At 39.5% G+C, this 21,589-nt stretch overlaps 1 protein-coding gene and 1 non-coding gene across 3 annotated transcripts in view; one reads left to right on the top strand and one right to left on the bottom strand.

Moving 5' to 3' along the window:
* The window catches only part of UTP20 (UTP20 small subunit processome component), a 148,421-nt gene that overhangs the window by 114,621 nt on the left and 12,211 nt on the right, over nucleotides 1-21,589 (bottom strand). For both annotated transcript variants that reach the window (XM_049782797.1, XM_049782796.1), the window contains exons 3-10: nucleotides 14,836-14,902; nucleotides 14,599-14,731; nucleotides 13,423-13,611; nucleotides 2,888-2,969; nucleotides 2,125-2,262; nucleotides 1,525-1,680; nucleotides 556-702; nucleotides 329-463 (exon numbers count right to left, since the gene is read on the bottom strand). In XM_049782797.1, the coding sequence (XP_049638754.1) occupies nucleotides 329-463; nucleotides 556-702; nucleotides 1,525-1,680; nucleotides 2,125-2,262; nucleotides 2,888-2,969; nucleotides 13,423-13,611; nucleotides 14,599-14,731; nucleotides 14,836-14,902 (1,047 nt within the window). The remainder of the gene's footprint in view (nucleotides 1-328; nucleotides 464-555; nucleotides 703-1,524; nucleotides 1,681-2,124; nucleotides 2,263-2,887; nucleotides 2,970-13,422; nucleotides 13,612-14,598; nucleotides 14,732-14,835; nucleotides 14,903-21,589) is intronic.
* Nucleotides 11,121-11,252, top strand: LOC126023238 (small nucleolar RNA SNORA51). The gene has a single exon (XR_007500436.1). It is a non-coding gene; the product is annotated as a small nucleolar RNA SNORA51 (small nucleolar RNA).

Here is a 21,589-nt window from a genome sequence, read left to right as displayed (position 1 = left end):
ATCTATTCCCCAAACCTAGGCAACCCCAACTGTTGAGTCTTGCTTCCTCAATAGCTAAAACCCACAGGTCCATACCAGAACCACCCTGGACAATGGACCTGTGGGAAGCTGCATACACATGGTGATTGAATGTTTACTAAACAGATTTGCTTTATCACCCACTGTTTTGCTTATTTCCCTTACAGCAGGCATTTCATTGCTCCTAAGAAGATTATACCTTCTCTGACAGCAGGACCTTGGCAATACTTCAGTCTGCTCCTCTGAAAGGCTCTAGCCAACACCAAACATCTTTTTAACAACTCAATTAATAGATGTTCAAGTGGATTACCTTTTCTATGGTTTCTTTGATGAGGGCCTCTGGCAAAGAAACCTGCTCGCCTAGGATTAAAGAAGAAATAACATCCAAAAGGGTCTTGTGGCAAGTTGTGGAGAGGTTGGCAATTTTTAACGTTTGAGACAATGTCTGTAAAATCAAAGAAAAAGCAAAGCTGACTTCATGGCTGACTTGAGCAAGGAATGGGGGAATGGGATCCAAGCACGAGGCTAGGAACTCACCCTGCAAACCTCAATAGGGTTTGTTATCTTCGCTCCATTTCCATGTTTCACAAGAATCAAATATATTTCTAGCAACCTTCTAATCTGGTCCGACGTGTCACCACAGTTGGTTTTGGTGACTTTTGTGTGTAGATCCAGGAGTGATTCCTGCAAAAGAGATATTTCAGAGAAAATAACTATATACTATCAAGTGTCTCTGTTAATTTTGTGCGTGAAGCAATGCAAATGTTTATGTTCTTGAGCTTTGAGAGAAAAAGCTGCACTGCCTGGCTTTTTACTGTAATTATAACAGCTCACAGTGCTGTATGCTCTGGTTTCTTCACCAGGATTTGCTAGAGAAGAAAAAAAAATTTTTTTTGCAGGATCTTCACAGGAATCCTGACATGGGGACTAATATTACACCCTTCTGCAGGAAGGAAAAACCTAACAGAAATTTACGCTAGTTTTCTGAAAATGACTTGCAATCAGTAATATGGTCAATGAAAGAGGTCAGAGAGATAGTACAGTAAGTACATTTGCATTCCACCTGGATTTGAATTTTGGCATCCCACAGGATTCCCTGAGCCTATCAGGAGTGATTTCTGAGTACAGAGCTATGAATAACCCCTAAGTATCACTGGGTGTAGTGTTAAAAAAAGTAAGATTCAACTAAAAGGAAAAAATAGGTATCATATAAATAAAAACAGGCTCAGGACAGTGGGTGGGGTGTTTGCCATTTACATAGCTAACCTACATCATATGTTCCCTGAGCTCCACAAGAAGTGATCTCTGAGTGCAGAGCAAGGAGAAAGTCCTGAGTAGTGCCAGTAATGGGGTACCATCCCCAAGATAAAATATACTGAGGATGCAGGAAAAGCAAATTCTAACTTGCAGTGAAAATATAATTTTAGACGATCTCCAGGGGTTAGCCACTAAGTTAAAAATGAACTCTTGAATCCCTAATACAAATCTTTAAAAATTAGAACTTACCTGCAAACATTCAAAAATGACACCAAAATTTTCCTTGGAAACATACAACGCTGCAGATTTGATCATACTTTTGAGTGTTTCTCCAACTAAAATCCAAGGCAGTTGAGTTTCTGTTTCAGTAACTGGTCCCAGCTTTTGAAAAATTAGCTTCAATGCCTGTGAGAATTTAAGAATCATTTAATTGGACACTGTCACTCTAAATCTAACACTGTAACTCTCTTATAATCATTGTGATTATTCCTGGGTCTAGTTAGCTGTCTTCAAACCTGATCAAGATTAATTGAGATTATGTAGCAGTTATGATGGCTGTATGTCCCCAAAAGAATTTTTTCACAGTGGTGATTGCTCCAAAATTACTCCATCTCAACCCTCGTTCTGTGATAAGACTCCACAGCCCAAATTGAAGACAACAATGAGGTCAGAAGTAGAGACCAGTCTCTAGAGCACTGGCTGCTTCTGGGCAGAATCCATCTTCTGCTCTTCACTTAGTGCTCTCTATTCAGTCCAGACTAGCTCCTTTCCTCATGTTGGTAAGAACCGGAATTATTTCCCTTTCCACTCCTTTCACATGGACTGGGAATGTTCCTCCTGGTTACTGACCTTCCCTGTACAGGAATGAAACATATTTCTAACTCCTTTGCACATTTCAAACAGCAACTGTCCAACTCCTTCCATCTTTTCTGGATGTTCATCAAGATCAAGAAACATCAAATTAAAAAGCGTGTTTCTGTCCGAAACCTAAAAGACAAAACAAAAAGAACTTGTATGCAAACATAAACATACACAACTGAAGAAAAATGATGTACTATTTACAGATTCTCATTTCAGGACAATCAGGACATCTTAACAGTAACAGCGATGTATAATGATTTTAAACTACTATAATAGTATGCTCTTATTTATAATGTCATAAAAAAGTCATTCACTGGTAGAAAATAAAAGTACTAGTACAAGAAAACCTACATGTGGCAACAATCTTCAGAATTTAATCAAATACTTTTATCTGCAGAGTATGTATTTTATACTAGATTTTGTTTTATAAGCAAAAAAATCTCTAAAATTTACTTTGAAAAGATACAACATCATGCTACACGTTCCTTTTGAAAAAATTACTTTTTAAAGAATTATTAAACTCACTGTTCACATTTAGTGACTTGCATGAAAGGATAATTTTGAAATATAAAAACAAAATGAAGTGCCTGTATGACAAAATGACTCCAATTATTTCAGATCAGTAAGTAAAGATCCCTTACAGTGAAATCAGAGGTTTATATATTTTTTTAAAACTACACAAATCTTTAATAATTTCTTTATAAAAATTTCTGTTCGTTAAAGAGAAATAAACTTGTAAAACCAAACTGACCTTTCTCATCAAAAAAATAAAGCTTTCAGCAGCAAAATTTCTTATATGTAGCTTTTTATGAGCCAGGAGTGTACTGTACATGCTGCAAATGAAAAAAGAGTGCATGAGAGATTAGCCACAATCTGTTGATATACTCATGTCAACTACATATGTCCAATATTGTGCCAGGGATGCAAAAATTACACAGCAGGTATGAAATACATAGTACAAACTTTCACTGATTCCCTAGCCATGTTGAATAGAAGATTGAAGGCCACAAATAGGAAGAATCTTAGGATCAGGTCTCACAAGGAAGTCTCAATGGAAAACTGAAACTTGGAGTGAACCCTTTAAGGACAAGACAAATTCAGGTAGGTCCCGGAGTGCTTCTTACTACAGAGAAAACCAAGAGCAAAGATGAGGCGGCAGAAAAAACAAAGTCAAGGAGACACCTCAGACTAAAAGAAGAAAGATAGTGACAGATTAAAGCGGTCCAAATTTGGAGGGAGCCCTCAGAAATCAGAGGAGTTTGTACTCTGGCTAACATTGATGAAACTGTTCATGTTTTTCTTTATTGAAATGGTATAGCCACTTTGTGGGACAAGCTTTCACCAGATAGTGTAAATGTGGAAGGCACAAACTATAAATAGCCTGGTTACAGTCAGACAGCCAAGGAACCAAAACAACACATGTAACTTTGTGATCTCATGATCTAAAAGAAATGTCTCACCATCCTACAATCAATACTGGAATACATTTCCCTTTTATTTTCATCATAGTCCTGACACCTAACAATTCCTTCTTCAGAGCAGGGAGCATTATATTGGCAAATTGAGAAATGAGTGTTTTAGGGAAGATTAACTCGGCAAGACTTTAAAAGAATAAAATATGCTGCCTACAAGAAACACACCTGAATAGTCAGAACAAACACAGACTCAAAATCAAAGGCTGGAGGAAAATCATCCAAGCAAACAACACCCTTAAAAGAGCTGGGTGGCAATATTAATATCTGACAATGCAAACTTTAGACTCAGAAAAGTTGTAAGGGATAAAGATGGACACTATGTACTAATCAAGGGATATGTACAGCAGGAAGAACTCGCAATATTAAATATATATGCACCCAATGAGAGACCAGCAAGATATCTCCTACAACTATTGAAAAATTTGAAAGACATCAGTAATAACACAATAATTGTGGGAGACCTCAACACGGCCCTTTCAACACTTGAAAGGTCACCCAGACTGAAACCCAACAAAAATATATTAGACCTGAGAAGAGAAATGGAAGAATGAGGCCTAGAAGATATATATAGGACACTTCATCTTCAGAAACCTAAATCCTTCTCCAGTGCACATGACTCATTCTCCAGGATAGACAACATGCTGGTACATAAAACATATCTCCATAAAATTAAGAGGACAGAAATTTTTCAGGCTATCTTTCCTGATCATAAAGCTCTGAAATTGGATGTGAATTACAAAGGCACACAGAAGAAAACTTTAACAACTGGAAACTAAATAGCCTGCTACTGAACAACCAGTGTGTCTGTGATGAAATCAAAGAGGAAATTAAAACTTTCCTGGAAACAAATAACAATGAAGGCACAAATAAGGAAGAAGGAGCATACAAGAATAGTCTAATGACACAGCTCACAAAATTAGAAAATGATCAACAAAAGGAAATAAAAATAGGGAGACAAAAAGAAATAACAAAGCTTAGAGCAGAAATCAATGAAGTAGAAACACAAAAAACAAAAAAGATCAATAGACCATTGGAAAAACTCACAAAGAGAGAGAAAGAAACTTGATAACCCATTTAGAAATGAAAAGGGGAGGATCACTACAGATATTGCAGAGATTCAAAGGGTAATCAAAGATTACTTCAAGAAACTTTATGCCACGAAACCTGGAAGAAATGGATACATTTTTGAACTCTTATAATCTTCCATGGTTGAACAAGGAGGATGGATGTAGCATATCTAAACACCCCCATCACTATTGAGAACTCAAAAAAAGCATAGACCAATCTGAAGAGAACACAAAGAAAGAAATCAGAAAACTCCAAACTGAAATAACAGATCTGAAAAACACGGTTGCTCAACTGAAAACCTCTATGGATAGCCTCGCCAACAGGGTATCAGCAGCTGTGTAGAGAATCGGAGTACTGGAAGATGTGATGCAGAAAAACTCAACACAACAGAAGAAATTGGAAAAGAACCTTAAGACAAACAAACAGGCAATGGAAAAAATACTCAAGGCATGCGAACAGATGAAAATAGTAGTCTTTGATAAACTCCACAGAAACAACATAAGAATCATTGGAGTCCCAGAGGCCCAGGAAGGAGATCTCCAGGAAGAATCAACTGTCAAAGACATCATCAAAGAGATACTCCCAGAGTTAAAGACTACATGCAATCAAATCCTGCATGCCCAAAGAGTACCATGTAAAAGAGACCCAAAGAAAAACTCCCCAAGGCATATCCTCCTTACAATGACAAATCCCATAGATAGAGATAGAATACTGAAAGCAACAAGATCAAAACGGGAAATTACATTCAAAGGAGGATCCCTAAGACTTACAGCAGACATGTCACAAGAAACTCTCAAGGCCAAAAGACAGTGGTGGGATATTGTGACAAGACGGAATGAAATGAATGCCTCACCAAGAATACTGCACCCAGCCCGACACATGTTCAGGTTTGAAGGAAGAATACGCAGCTTCATGGATAAACAACAGCTCAGAAACTTCACAGATGATAAACCAGCCTTAAAGGAAAAACGTACAGGTCTACTCTAAGAAAAGAGAGATAAAAAACACAGCAAACTTATCTACAAAGATGACATAAAATCCTATGACAATCATCTCCCTCAGTGTCAATGAACTAAATTCACCAATTAAAAGACACAGAGTGGCAAAATGGATCAAAAAGATGAATCCAACTTTCTGCTGCCTACAAGAAACACATCTGAATAGTCAGAACAAACATAGACTCAAAATCAAAGTCTGGAGGAAAATCATCCAGGCAAACAACACCCTCAAAAAAGCTGGGGTGGCCATATTAATATCTGATGACACCAACTTTATACTCAGAAAAGTGGTAAGGGACAAAGATGGACACTATGTACTAATCAAGGGATATGTGCAACAGGAAGAAATCAGACTATTAAACATATATGCACCCAATGAGAGACCAGCAAATTATCTAATACAAATACTGACAAATCTGAAAGAAGAAATCAATAATAACACAATCATTGTGGGAGACTTCAACACGGCCCTATCAACACTTGATAGGTCAACCAGACTGAAACCTAACAAAAACATACTAGCCCTGAAAAGAGTTATGGAAGAAAGAGGACTAGTAGATATATACAGCACACTCCATCCCCAAAAACCTGGATACACATTCTTTTCCAATGTAAATGGGTCATTCTACAGAATCGACTACATGCTGACATATAAAACATACCTCCATAGAATCAAGAGGATAGAAATCTTGCAGGCTACCTTTGCTGACCACAAGGCTCTGAAATTAGATGTGAACTACAAAGCCACACAGAAGAAAAACTTTAACAATTGGAAATTAAGCACCCTGCTACTGAACAACCAGTGGGTCCGAGATGAAATCAAAAAGGAAATCAAAACTTTCCTGGAAACAAATGATAATGAAGACACAAACTGCCAGAATCTATGGGACACAGCAAAAGCAGTCCTGAGAGGAAAATTTATAGCTCTACAAGCACACATCAGGAAGGAAGAAGGAGCAAACCTGAATAGCTTAATGACGCAGCTCAAAAAATTTGAAAATGACCAACAAAAGGAACCAAAAATAGGGAGACAGAAGGAAATAACAAAGCTGAAAGCACAACTCAATGAAGTGGAAAACCAAAAAGTAATCCGAAAGATCAACGAAAGCAGAAGCTGGTTCTTTGAAAAAATAAACAAGATTGATAGACCATTGGCAAAACTCACAAAGAAAGAGAGAGAGAGAAATCTGATAACCCGCATTAGAAATGAAAAGGGGGAGATCACGACAGATATTGCAGAGATCCAAAGGGTAATCAGAGACTACTTTGAGAAACTTTATGCTACTAAACATGAGAACCTAGAAGAAATGGAAAAAATTCTTGGACACTTATAACCTTCCACATTTAAGTAAGGAGGATGTAGCATATCTAAACACCCCCATCACTACTGAGGAAATTGAAACTGTAATCAAACATCTACCCAAAAAAAAGCCCAGGCCCAGATGGTTTTCCTAATGAATTTTTTCAAATCTTTCAAGAGGAGCTACTACCAATCCTAGCCAAGCTCTTCCATGAAATTGAAAAAACGGGAACACTCCCAAACAACTTTTATGAAGCCAACATCACCTTGATACCAAAACCAGACAGAGATGCTGCCAAAAAAGAAAATTACAGACCAATATCCCTGATGAATGCTGATGCAATGATCTTCAACAAAATCCTGGCAAATAGGATCCAATGCATCATCAAGAAGATCATACACTACGACCAAGTAGGTTTCATCCCAGGAATGCAAGGATGGTTTAACATCCGTAAATCTATTAACATCATACACAACATCAACAACAAGAAAAATAAAAATCACATGATCATATCAATAGATGAAGAGAAAGCATTTGATACGGTCCAACACCCATTCTTGATCAAAACTCTCAGCAAGATGGGAATGAAAGGAACCTTTCTCAATCTAGTTGAAGCCATCTTCCACAAGACAACTGCAAATATTATCCTCAATAGAGAAAAACTAAAAGCCTTTCCTCTAAATTCTGGTACAAGACAAGGCTGCCCGCTCTCACCAGTCCTCTTCAACATAGTACTGGAAGTTCTTGCTATAGCGATCAGGCAAGAAAAAGATATCAAGGGAATCCAGATAGAAAAGGAAGAAGTCAAGCTCTCATTGTTTGCAGACCACATGATACTCTACTTAGAAAACCCTAAAGACTACCAAAAAGCTTCTAGAAACAATAGATTCATATAGCAAGGTGGCAGGCTACAAAATCAACCTACAGAAATCAATGGCCTTTTTATACACCAATAATAATAGGGAAGAGATGAAAGTCAGGAAGGCAATCCCATTCACAATAGTGCCACACAAACTCAAATATCTTGGAGTCAACTTGACCAAAGACGTGAAAGACCTATACAAAGAAAACTATAAAGCCCTGCTCCAAGAAATAAGAGAGGACACATGGAAATGGAAACACATACCCTGCTCATGGATTGGCAGGATTAACATCATTAAAATGGCAATACTCCCCAAAGCATTATAGAGATTTAATGCGATCCACTTAAAAATACCCATGACATTTTTCAAAGAAGTGGATCAAACACTTATGAAGTTCATCTGGAACAATAAACACCCTTGAATAGCTAAAACACTCCTAGGGAAAAGGAAAATGGGAGGCATTACTTTCCCCAACTTTAAACTGTACTACAAAGCAATAGTTATCAAAACAGCATGGTATTGGAATAAAGACAGACCCTCAGATCAGTGGAATAGGCTTGAGTTCTCAGAGAACGTCCCCCAGACATACAATTACCTAATTTTTGACAAAGGAGCAAGAAATCCTAAGCGGAGGGGCCCGGAGAAATAGCACAGCGGCATTTGCCTTGCAAGCAGCCCATCCAGGACCAAAGGTGGTTGGTTCGAATCCCGGTGTCCCATATGGTCCCCCGTGCCTGCCAGGAGCTATTTCTGAGCAGACAGCCAGGAGTAACCCCTGAGCACCGCTGGGTGTGGCCCAAAAACCAAAAAAAAAAAAAAAAAAAGAAATCCTAAGCGGAGCAGGGAAAATCTCTTCAACAAGTGGTGCTGGCAGAACTGGTTAGCCACTTGCAAAAAAGTGAACATAGACCCACCGTTAACATCATGTACGAAGATAAAATCCAAATGGATTAAAGACGTTGATATCAGACCAGATACTATAAGGTATATAGAACAACATGTCAGTAAAACACTCCATGTCATTGAGACTAAAGGCATCTTCAAGGAGGAAACTGCACTTTCCTAACAAGTGGAAGCAGAGATCAACAGATGGGAATACATTAAACTGAGAAGCTTCTGCACCTCAAAAGAAATAGTACCCAGGATACAAGAGCCACCCACCGAGTGGGAGAAACTATTCACCCAACACCCTACAGATAAGGGGCTAATATCCAAAATATACAGGGCACTGACAGAACTTTACAAAAAAAAACATCTAATCCCATAAGAAAAGTGGGGAGAAGAAATGAAGACACTTTGATAAAAAAAGAAAATACAAATGGACAAAAGGCACATGAAAAAATGCTCCTCGTCACTAATCATCAGGGAGATGCAAATCAAAACAACGATGAGATACCATCTCACACCATAGAGATTGGCGCACATCACAAAGAATGAGAACAAGCAGTGCTGGTGGGGATGTGGAGAGAAAGGAACTCTTATCCACTGCTGGTGGGAATGCCATCTCGTACAGCCTCTATGGAAAGCAATATGGAGATTTCTTCAAAATCTGAAAATTGAACTCCCATTCGACCCAGCTATTCCACTCCTAGGGATATACCCTAAGAACACAAGAATACAATACAAAAACCCCTTCCTCACACCTATATTTATTGCAGCACTATTCACAATAGCCAGGCTCTGGGAACAAACAAGATGCCCTTCAACAGACGAATGGCTAAAGAAACTGTGGTACATATACACAATGGAATATTATGCAGCCGTCAGGAGAGATAAAGTCATGAAATTTTCCTATACATGGATGTACATGGAATCTATCATGCTGAGTGAAATAAGTCAGAGGGAGAGAGACAGATGCAGAATAGTCTCACTCATCTATGGGTTTTAAGAAAAATAAAAGTCATTTTTGTAACAATCCTCAGGGAAGGCCTCTTCAATAAGTGGTGACGGCACAAATGGCTAGCCACTTGTAAAAAAGTGAATCTAGACCTCCAGTTAACATCATGTACAAAGGTAAAATCCAAATGGATTAAAGACTTAGATATCAGACCTGAAACCATATATATAGAACAACATGTAGGTCAAACACTCCATGACATTGAGACTAAAGGTATCTTTAAAGAGGAAACCATACTCTCCAAACAAGTGAAAGCAGAAGTAAATAAATGGGACTATATTAAACTGAGAAGCTTCTGCACCTCAAAAGAAATAGTGCCCAGGATACAAGAGCCAGCTACGGAGTGGGAGAAACTATTCACCCAATACCCATCAGATAAGGGGCTAATATCCAAAATATACAAGGCACTGACAGAACTTTACAAGAAAAAAAATCTAACCCCATCAAAAAATGGGGAGAAGAAATGAACAGATACTTTGACAAAAAAGAAATACAAAAGGCTAAAAGGCACATGAAAAAAATGCTCCACATCACTAATCATCAGGGTAATGCAAATCAAAACAAAGATTAGATACCATCTCACACCAGAGAGATTGGCACACATCAGGAAGAATGAGAACAAGCAGTGCTGGTGGGGATGTGGAGAGAAAAGAACTCTTATTCACTACTGGTGGGAATGCCATCTGTTCCAACCTTTGTGGAAAGCGATATGAAGATTTCTCCAAAAGCTGGAAGTTGAGTTCCCATACGATCCAGCTATATCACTCCTAGGAATATACCCGTGGAACACAAAAATACAATACAAAAATCCCTTTCTCACAGCTATATTCATAGCAGTGTTATTTACAATAGCCAGACTCTGGAAACAACCTAGATGCCCCTCAATAGATGAATGGTTAAGGAAACTATGGTACATATACACAATAGAATATTATGCAGCCATCAGAAGAGATGAAGTCATGAAATTTTCCTATACATGGATGTATATGGAATCTATTATGCTGAGTGAAATAAGTCAGAGGGAGAGAGATAAACACAGAATGGTCTCCCTCATGTATGGGTTTTGAGAAAAATGAAAAACATTTATGTAATGATTCTCAGAGACAAAACAGAGGACTGGAGGGTCCAGCTCCCGACATGAAGCTCACCACAGGGATCATTTAGTGCAGTCACAGAAATAATTACACTGAGAACTATCATAACAAAATGTGACTGAATGAGGGAAGTAGAAAGCCTATCTAGATTACAGGCCGGTGTGGGGTGGGGAGAAGGACACTTGGGATATTATTGGTCATGGGAATGTTGCACTGGTGAAGGATTTTATATATATATATATATATATATATATATATATATATATATATATATATATAAAAATATAAGGCCTCCCAATTCTTACCATAGGCTGTGTTTACACTGACTGTATAGAAAGAGTTAAAAAAAAAGTAAATGCACCCCATATACACCTCAACAGAGGCCCTTTGCCTCTCTGTATTGTGAATTGGGGGACAAAATAATAAAAATAAATAAATAAATAAAATAAAAGAATAAAATAAAGTAGTAGGTTTGCTATCTAACTAGAAAGCTGACTGAGACGTACAAGTTTGAATAATAGGGACACCAAAGAGGCTGTGGGTGGAGGGAAAGGATAAAGGCTAAACCTGAGATGTTTCAAGTGCTTTAGTGATAGCGAAGACTTTACAGTGACCTACCTGGGTCCTTGATAAGCTGCCTCACTGCTACCACCTAGGTGGTAGGTATGTCTTTCTGCAGACATCTAGTAACCACAGACACACCCTGCACACATACATACAGACAACACACACACACAGTGTTCTCTCACCCAGTACTCCATGCCACATCTCCCATGATGCTTCCCACTTGGCCCAGTTGAACATTATAGTCAGAGAAAGGGAGATTTTTTTTTTTAATCAATTGAATCTTCAGTGGCTGACATACTGTGCTCAGTAAATACTTACTGTATGGAGGAGAGTGTTAAGTATTTGCAATCAAGACACTTTAGACTTAAAGACAACTAGGTCCAAGACTGCCTGTGGGTCCCCAGCCTTGGCTTTCAAGAGTAATAGTGACATCATGGTGGAAACCTAGAAAACTAGTCAGGGAGATGGCCCCAAACAAGAATTATGAGTAGACTCTAAGACCCACCCAAATATGGCCCTACAACTCCCCAAGTAATAATAAAAACTTTACAAATAAAGCTGGAAACCAAGCAAATCTTTTTTTTTGTTTGTTTTGTTTTGGTTTTTTGAGCCATACCCCATGATGCTCAGGGGTTATTTCTGGCTATGTGCTCAGAAATCGCTTCTGGCTTGGGGAACCATATAGGATACCAGGGGATTGAACCGCAGTCTGTCCTAGATCAGTAAGACAAACACCCTACCGCTTGCACCATCACTCTGGCCCCAACCATGCCAATCTTAACAGGCAGCAAAAAACACATGTGGAGACACCATAACCTGAGGTGTGATGCCTAGTGAGTACCCCAAGCTGGTGTGTTTGCAGCCCCCATTACTGTACCATCGACAACAAAGAGGAAGGAGCAGGAAATCAAAACGTAATTTAAAAATTATATTGAAAAACACTGACAAAAAATAAAGGAAAGAAATTGAACAATCAACAGGGTGAAATGCAATGCAAGAGAAATACAAATTTCTCAACATGGAGACGAAAAGCTGGTTTGAATTGGATATGTTGATGTTGACTCCAATAGTGAGAAATACCAGAGGATAAAGGATTCACAGTGCAAAGTTTTCACTCTGGTCAAGGTACTTGGGAATAATTGCCAAGAAGACAGAATCCAAACCAGTTTTGACAGTGCTCTAGTGGGGGGCTTTCAACAGTTGAGAAACAAAAAGACAAAGTGGAATAAATTCATTAGTTGTCAAACTTTTTACTTCGTCAGACCAACAGTGGTCCAAGGTGGTACTGAGAAGGCTGAGAAGCATTAGTGTAATATGGACTATTGGCTGTCATTAGAGAACCAATGTACTGTGAGGGATAATTAGAGCCTGAGCTGGAGGGTTGTTTGGTATTAGACAGAAGCCAGAATAAAGACTATCAGCTAGCCACATTAGCAGGTATGCAAGACAAAAGGTGAGGCAAGTTTGGGAATTCAGCGTAAGATGGGAGTTAGAAAATTTTCCCCTGGTGATTCAGTGAAAACCACCATCCTTGAGAAAAAGTGAAAAAATTACGAAGTTGAAATCACTAAAAAAATCATGTTTTATTTTGAGACCTCACCAGGACTCATCAGGACATACTCATGGATCTGTGCTCAGGGATCACTCCTGGCAGGGTTCAGGGGATCATATGTGAGATGCTGGGATCCAACCTGGGCCAGCCACGTGCAAGGGCCTCAAGCCCTGTACTATTGTTTTGGCCCCAAACATAATTTTTGGGGAGGGCCACATACTAAAGGCCTTGAGCACCTAGCTATGCTCACTGAGGCTACCAGGAAGAACTAACATGCAGGCTCTGCTTTTGCTTTCATGGCTGATGCTGAAAGAAGCAGGACCATCAACCACCAACAGGGAGGCTGGAGCTGTTCTGAAATCAGAGGGTGGTGGTGATCACCTTACTTTGAATACTGACAAAACTGCTTTGAAGAGTAAATAAATATACTTAAAAGAGAGGAAAAACACTCCTGTGAGAGAATAGGGTCACCTGTATATGCTGGTCATGTCCTTTACCATCAGTCTCCACAGGTACTTGTAGAGGTAGGACAGTGATGTGAATGCCCATTCTAGCAACTCTGTGTCCTGAGTCTCCAGGATAGAGGTGATGGTCAGGAAGAAATCCGGAAAGTGGGGGTAGAAATCTGTCTGCAGATCTCGAGCCAACTGCACAACCAAACTGGGTTAAAAAGAAGCACAGGTAACTGATCACAAAAGCAGGATTCCAGAGTCCCAACCAAGACTGCCAACAAATTTAAAAAATCAAAAGAGATTACTATAATTCAACCTTCCAAGCCTGGTCTCAAAGGACAAAGGTCTCCCTATTTCTGGTTGGTCTGTTTTGGAGACATACCTATCATACTCAGGAAAATAAGCAATGCCAGGGATTGAACACAGGCTTCATATCTGCAAATTATGTCCTTTGTCTCCTGGTTCCTCAAATATTTTATACTTATTTATATACTTAAAATAAATGTGGGAGAGGTTGGGCCACACCCAGTAATACTAAGGACCTATTCCTGATTCTATGGTCAGGGCTCTCACCTGGCAATGTGCAGAGGACCTTGAGGTGCAAGGAATTCAATAAGGGTTGAATAAGATATATGATAAGGCATATAAGGGAAATGCCTTAACACTGTATTACTATCTCTTTGGACCCTTATAAACTTTTCATATTTTGAAAGTTCAGCAAAGAACTCTGGTTATAGTAAGAAGGTGTTTTAAGAAAGTTATGACCAGTTCTTTCTTTCTTTCTTTTTTTTTTTTGGTTTTTATTGGGTCATACCCAGCAGTACTCAGGGGTTACCCTTGGCCCTGTGCTCAGAAATCGCCCCTGGCAGGCAGAAGGGACCATATGGGATGCTGGGATTCAAACTATCGTTCTTCTGCAAGAAAGGCAAACGCCTTACCTCCATGCTATCTCTCCGGCCCCATGACCAGTTACTTTCTATAGGGTTAGAGAAATACAGGATCCCCTAAGAGCATAAAATAAAAGCCAAAAATCCTTAAGGCTCTGCTTCAAAGTAAAACACTACTCTGAAAAAGATAAATTCTTGCTTCTCCTTTACTGACAGATTTCAGGACAATGTACCTGTAAACACGCTTTGTTTTGTTTTGTTTTTTAATTCAACAGAACCTTCAAGCTTTCATTCAACATTCTACTTACTCCAAAAGAGGTTGATAAGCAAAACTGTTCTTGATTTGTAGATGAGTTTTCAAACTTTGAACAATCTCATTTTGATGATAAACCAACTGATTGAATGACTGGCATTTGTCAATAACTTCTTTGTAAAATTTCCCTGGGTGAGAAAGGAAAAGAACAGAACTCTTAATCACACCACTAGTTCACTTTTGAACACAAAAAGTACAAGTGATGGGTTAAATAAGAAATAAAAAAAAATACCAAAGTGCTCCGTCAGATTCAGCTCCCTCCATTTCAGCAGACCCTCGAAAAAGTAGGTTTCGACCTCCTGCCAAGAGTCAAGCAATCAATTAATCAAATAACTCAAAGCAACACTATAGTTTAAGAAAAATCTATAATTGGGGGTAGAGAGACAGTACAGTGGACAGGATACCTGCCTTGAATGCAGCAATCCCTGTTCGATCCCCGGCATTCTATATGGTCCCCTGAGCCTCTCCAGGAGTGATCTCCCAGTGCGGAGAAAGGAGTAATCCCCAAGTACAGCTGAATGTGATCCCCACCCACCAAGAAAAAAGAAGAAACTCTAGTCAAATCAAGAAGGATGCCTTCGCCAGAGTTGTGGATAAGACAGACTCTGCTGGGCCCCTTAAGCTCGGCAGACATTTTGGGGCTTCCCCCGGCTTGCTTCAACCTGGGACCTTTGATTTTCTCTGGCATTCATCCCCTAATGGCTTGCCTCAGCTGAGGTGAGTCTTTCCTGGCGGGAGTTGCAAATAAAGCTGACTCTGCTGGTCAATGGTGACCCCAGCTCCTCCCTGCACCAGACTGTCATTGGGGAGAACGTGCAGGCCCCCTACGGGCTGGCCGTGGACTGGGTCCACCAGCTCCTCTACTGGACTGACTCGATCCCAGGCACCGTGTCTGTGGCTGACATTCAGGGTGTCAAGAGGAAGACGCTCTTCACCGAGAAGGGCTCCAGGCCTCGCTCCATCATGGTGGACCCCGGTCACAGATGCATCCCCAAAATGGGAGCAGGAAGAAGTCAAGATTGGGCGCACCAGGGCAGAGTCATAGGGAGGCAGGGAGGCAGGGAGGGAGGGCATCGCGCCCGGGCACTCCACCTAGCCAATGAATACCACCACAACACGTAGAAAAACCCACAGCATAAGCGTGACAATGGGGAAACTACGCAGACCAACATAAGCCATAGAGAATGAAGATGGAAACTCTGATGACCTAACAATGGCCAACCACCTAAGCAGTCTTTCAGAAATGGAGTTTAGAGAAGAAATATGGAGGATACTCACAGAACTCAAAGAAAGTATAGATCAGAACACTAATAAAAATCAAGAGAATATGAAGATAGAAATCAGAAAACTCCAAACTGAAATATCAGGTCAAATAACAGGTCTGAAAAACTCAGTAGACGAATTGAAGAACATAATGGATGAGCTTTCCAACAGGTTAAAAGCAGCTGAGGATAGAATTAATGCACTGGAAGATGTGATGCATAACAACACAGCAGAAGAGATTGGAAAAAAGCCTTAAATCAAATGATCAGACAATGGAAAAATTACTCAAAGAATATGAGCAGATGAAAATAGAAGTCTTTGATAAGCTCAACAGAAACAACTTTAGAATCATGAGAGTCCCAGAGACCCAAGAAGAAAATCTCCAGGAAGAATCAACAGTCAAGAACATCATCACAGAGAAACTACCTGAGCTAAAGAAAACATGTGACCAAATCCTGCATGCCCGAAGAGTACTAGCTTAAAAAGATCCCAGGAGAAACACCCCAAGACACATACTAGTCACAATGATGAATCCCACAGATAGAGATAAAATACTGCAAGCAGCAAGATCAAAAAGGGAAATTACATTCCAGGGAGCATCCTTGAAATTTACAGCAGACTTGTCAACAGAAACACTCAAGGTTAGAAGGCAGTGGTGGGATATAGTGACAAAATTCAATGAAATAAATGCTTCGCCAAGAATACTGCACCCAGCAAAACTTACTTTCAGGTTTGAAGGAAGTATACATGGCTTCACAGATAAACAACAGCTCAAAAACTTTACAGACTCAAAACCAGCCTTAAAAGAAAAACTGAAAGATCTATTCTAAAGACAAGACAGAACAAAAAACACACCAAACTTCTACACAAAGATGGCAATAAATCCCATGACAATTAATTCTCTCAATGTCAATGGACTAAATGCACCTGTTAAGAGGCACAGAGTGGGGGGCCGGGCGGTGGCGCTGGAGGTAAGGTGCCTGCCTTGCCTGCGCTAGCCTAGGACGGACCGCAGTTCGATCCCCCGGTGTCCCATATAGTCCCCCAAGAAGCCAGGAGCAACTTCTGAGCGCATAGCCAGGAGTAACCCCTGAGCATCACAGGGTATGGCCCAAAAACCAAAAAAAAAAAAAAAAAAAAAGAGGCACAGAGTGGTGAAATGGATCAAAAAACTGAAGCCAACCTTCTGCTGCCTTCAAGAAACACACCTTAATAGTCAGAATAAACATAGACTCAAAATCAAAAGGCTGGAGGAAAATCATTCAAGCAAACAACACCCTTAAAAAAGCGGGGGTGGCAGCCTTGAACCCTGGATCCCAGACATAGAATCGGCACAGCTCTTCACAACAGCTACAGGAAACAAACTCCATCCGGAACAGCCTTAATACTGTGGGGTCAACAACAAGGACCAGCTCTAACATGATATCCTGACAAAGAGGAAAATGTGAACAACTTGACCTTAGAGCAGATTAGCCTACCTTACCAGCTAACGACAAGACAAAACCAGAAGACTCGGCACCCTTTGGTAGGTCCAAAAGCCAAGATCGTGACTTACAGATGACTGGCTACTAGAACCACGACCAGACAGTATACATCTTGGGACCAATAAAAAAGCCCTAGTTTAGGGTTTGAACTATGACTTGCACAATAAGCATGACTCCCAGTCCCAAAGGTCTGACAGAGACAACTGCAACAGAATGGGCCTTCTGGAAGCACAAAGAAAGACGCTAACCTAGGTGCCATCCTAGGTTCAGTGCAAAGACCAAGGTCACCAACAACAGAAGATGGACTAAAACGACACTGAGGTAACAGAACCTCTAGAACCACAAAGACTGACCTCACCATAAGTCCTACCTCAGGATCTGTGCAGATACTGAGACCTCTAAACACAGAGCTCTGAGTGTATCACCCTGGACAGAACAGAAGTCTTCCACACGCCAAAAAACACCACCAGGAGAATAAATGATCCTGAGCAAAGTCTGGAGCTGATCCCATGACAGTATACTCCAAGGACGGAGAAACCCCATATTTCTTAGGCCATGTGAATTCCTTTTCGAATGACCCCAATATTTACTGTGCCAGGGCAGGAGGGGAAAAAACAAAAATACAAAAAGCACAAAAACTTAGTATTTTATATATATGTATATATATGTGTGTGTGTGTGTATATATATATATATATATATATATATATATATATATATATATATATATACATATATCTTTTACCTTCATTTATTATTGTTATTATTATTTTTATTTACCTATCTATTTTGGTCGATTTCTGTTTGGGTGTGATTATTGAAATCGTCGTCCCCAATTATACTTATTTTTTTCTATTCTTTTCTTTTCCCTCGTTATGTGCTATGCCATGTTTCTTATTTCAAGACCATGGCGTGTTTTTGGTTTGTTTGTTTGTTTTTGTTCTGTTTTTTTGTTTGTTTGTTTGTCTGTTTTGCTTTGTTTTTCGGCTGTTTTTTTGTGGTGCTTATCGATATAGCTGGAGTCCTCACTGGATAATTGACACTTTTTTTGGTACTGGTGGAGTGTTTCACCTTCTTTCTCTCCTTCATCTCCCAAATCGATGATGAGAGCCCCCAGAAGGATTCCACCCATTTTGGGAGTATTAGACTCTTACCCCAGTTTATTTATCTTCTCCTTCTCAGGCAAAACCACGCAACTTGAACTAGCTAGTCCTGCCTACAGTTAGAGGGGGAGATAAGGGAGGCATCAAGACCAAACAGGTGCAAGACTACTAAGTAGTGGGTTGGATACAGAGGGGACCACATATTCTAGCCGCCCTGGGGGTGAGGGAAGAGGAAATGGGAGGTAGGACAACAACGGAGGGGTAGGGAGGACAATTTGGTGATGGGAATCCCCCCTGATTTTATGTAAATATGTACCTAAAATGTTATTGTCAACAATATGTAAGACACTATGATCAAAATAAAAATTATATTAAAAAAAAAAAAAAAAAAAAAGCGGGGGTGGGGGCCGGGAGGTGGCGCAAGAGGTAAGGTGCCTGCCTTGCCTGCGCTAGCCTTGGATGGACCGCGGTTCGATCCCCCGGTGTCCCATATGGTCCCCCAAGCCAGGAGCGACTTCTGAGCGCATAGCCAGGAGTAACCCCTGAGCGTTACCGGGTGTGGCCCAAAAACAAAACAAAACAAAACAAAAAAAAAAGCGGGGATGGGCCATACTAACATCAGATGACACAAACTTTATATTCAGAAAAGTTGTAAGGGACAAAGATGGATATTATGTACTAATCAAGGGATATGTACAGCAGGAAGAAATCACTCTCCTAAACATATATGCACCCAATGAGGGACAAGCAAAGTATTTAATACAATTGTTGACAAATCTGAAAAAGGATATCAATAACAACACAATAATTGTGGGAGAACTCAACACAGGCTTGTCAACACTTGATAGGTCAACCAAATTGAAACCCAACAAAAATATACTAGACCTGAAAACAGAAATGGAAGAAAGAGACATAGTAGATATATATAGGACACTCAATCCTCAGAAACCTGGATACACATTCTTTCCCAACGTACATGGGTCATTCTCCAGGATAGACCACATGCTGGCACATAAAACATAATTCCATAAAATCAAGAAGACAGAAATTTTGCAGGCTACAAGGCTCTGAAGTTAGATTTGAACTACAAAGGGACACAGAAGAAAAAATTTAACACCTGGAAATTAAACAGTCTACTACTGAACAACCAGTGGGTCCGAGATGAAATCAAAGAAGAAATCAAAAATTTCCTGGAAACAAATGACAATGAAAACACAAACTATCAGAACCTATGGGATACAGCAAAAGCGGTACTGAGAGGAAAATTTATAGCTTTGCAAGCACACATAAGGAAGGAAGAAGGAGCATACATAAATAGCTTAATGACGCAGCTTATAGAATTAGAAAATGATCAACAAAAGAAACTAAAAATAGGGAGACAGAAGGAAATAACAAAGCTGAGAGCAGAAATCAATGAAATTGAAACCCAAAAAGCAATCCGAAAGATCAATGAAAGAAGTTGGTTCTTTGAAAAAATAAGCAAGATTGATAGACCATTGGCAAAACTCACAAAGCAAGAGAGAGAAACTTGATAACGCGTATTAGAAATGAAAAGGGGGAGATCACTACAGATACTGCAGAGATTCAAAGGGTATTCAGAGAATACTTTGAGAAACTACGCCACTAAATATGAGAACCTGGACGAAATGGATAAATTTTTGAACATATATAACCTTCCATGGTTGAATAAAGAAGATGTAGCATATCTAAACACCCCCATCACTATTGAGGAAATTAAAACCGTAATCAAAAATCTGCCCGAAAACAAAAGCCCAGGCATTGATGGATTCACGAATGAATTCTTTCAAACCTTTCAAGAGGAACTACTACCAATCCTGGCCAGGCTCTTTTATGAAATCAAAAAAAACAGGAACACTTCCAAAAGCTTTTATGATGCCAACATCATCTTAATACTAAAACCAGATAGAGATGCTGCCAAAAAAGAAAATTACAGACCAATATCCCGAATGAACACCGATGCAAAGATCCTCAACAAAATCCTGGCGAACAGGATCCAGTGCCTCATCAAAAAGATCATTCACTTTGATCAAGTAGGTTTCATCCCAGGAAGGCAAGGATGGTTTAACATCCATAAATCTATCAACATAATACACAACATAAACAACAACAATAAAAATCACATGGTCATATCAATAGATGCAGAAAAAGCATTTGATAAGGTTCAACACCCATTCTTGATGAAAACTCTCAGCAAGATAGGAATAAAAGGAACCTCTCTCAATATAGTTAAGGCCATCTACCACAAGCCAGTGGCAAATATTATCCTCAATGGAGAAAAACTAAAATCCTTCCCTCTAAATTCTGGTACAAGACAAGGCTGTCCTCTCTCACCACTCCTCTTCAACATAGTACTGGAAGTACTTGCTATAGCAATTAGGCAAGAAAAAGATATCAAGGGAATACAGATAGGAAAGGAAGAAGTCAAGCTCTCACTGTTTGCAGATGACAAGATACTCTACTTAGAAAACCCTAAAGACTCTTACCAAAAAGCTTCTAGAAATAATAGACTCATATAGCAAAGTGGTAGGCTACAAAATTAACACACAAAAATCAATGGCCTTTTTATACACTAATAATGATAGGGATGGACATTAAGAGAACAATCCCATTCACATTAGTGCCACACAAATATCTTGGAGTCAACCTGACTAAAGATGTGAAGGATCTATACAAAGAAAACTATAAAACACTGCTCCAAGAAATAAGAGAGGACACGCGGAAATGGAAACACATACCCTGCACATGATTGGCAGGATCAACATCATTAAAATGGCAATACTTCCAAAAGCATTGTACAGATTTATCCTCTAAAGATTTATCCTCTAAAGATACCCATGACATTCTTCAAAGAAGTAGATCCAACACTTCTGAAATTAATTTGGAACAATAAACAACCTCGAATAGCTAAAGCAATCCTTGGGAAAAGGAATATGGGAGGCATTACTTTCCCCAATTTTAAGCTTTATTACAAAGCAATAGTTATAAAAACAGCATGGTATTGGAATAAAGACAGACCCTCAGATCAGTGGAATAGGCTTGAGTACTTAGAGAATGTTCCTCAGACATATAACCACCTAGTTTTTGATAAAGGAGCAAGAAATCCTAAATGGAGCAAG

This window comes from Suncus etruscus, chromosome 11, assembly GCF_024139225.1.
Source record: "Suncus etruscus isolate mSunEtr1 chromosome 11, mSunEtr1.pri.cur, whole genome shotgun sequence".
NCBI lineage: Eukaryota > Metazoa > Chordata > Mammalia > Eulipotyphla > Soricidae > Suncus > Suncus etruscus.
Note: the sequence above shows the minus strand (reverse complement) of the source record. Positions and strands in the feature narration are given on the sequence as shown.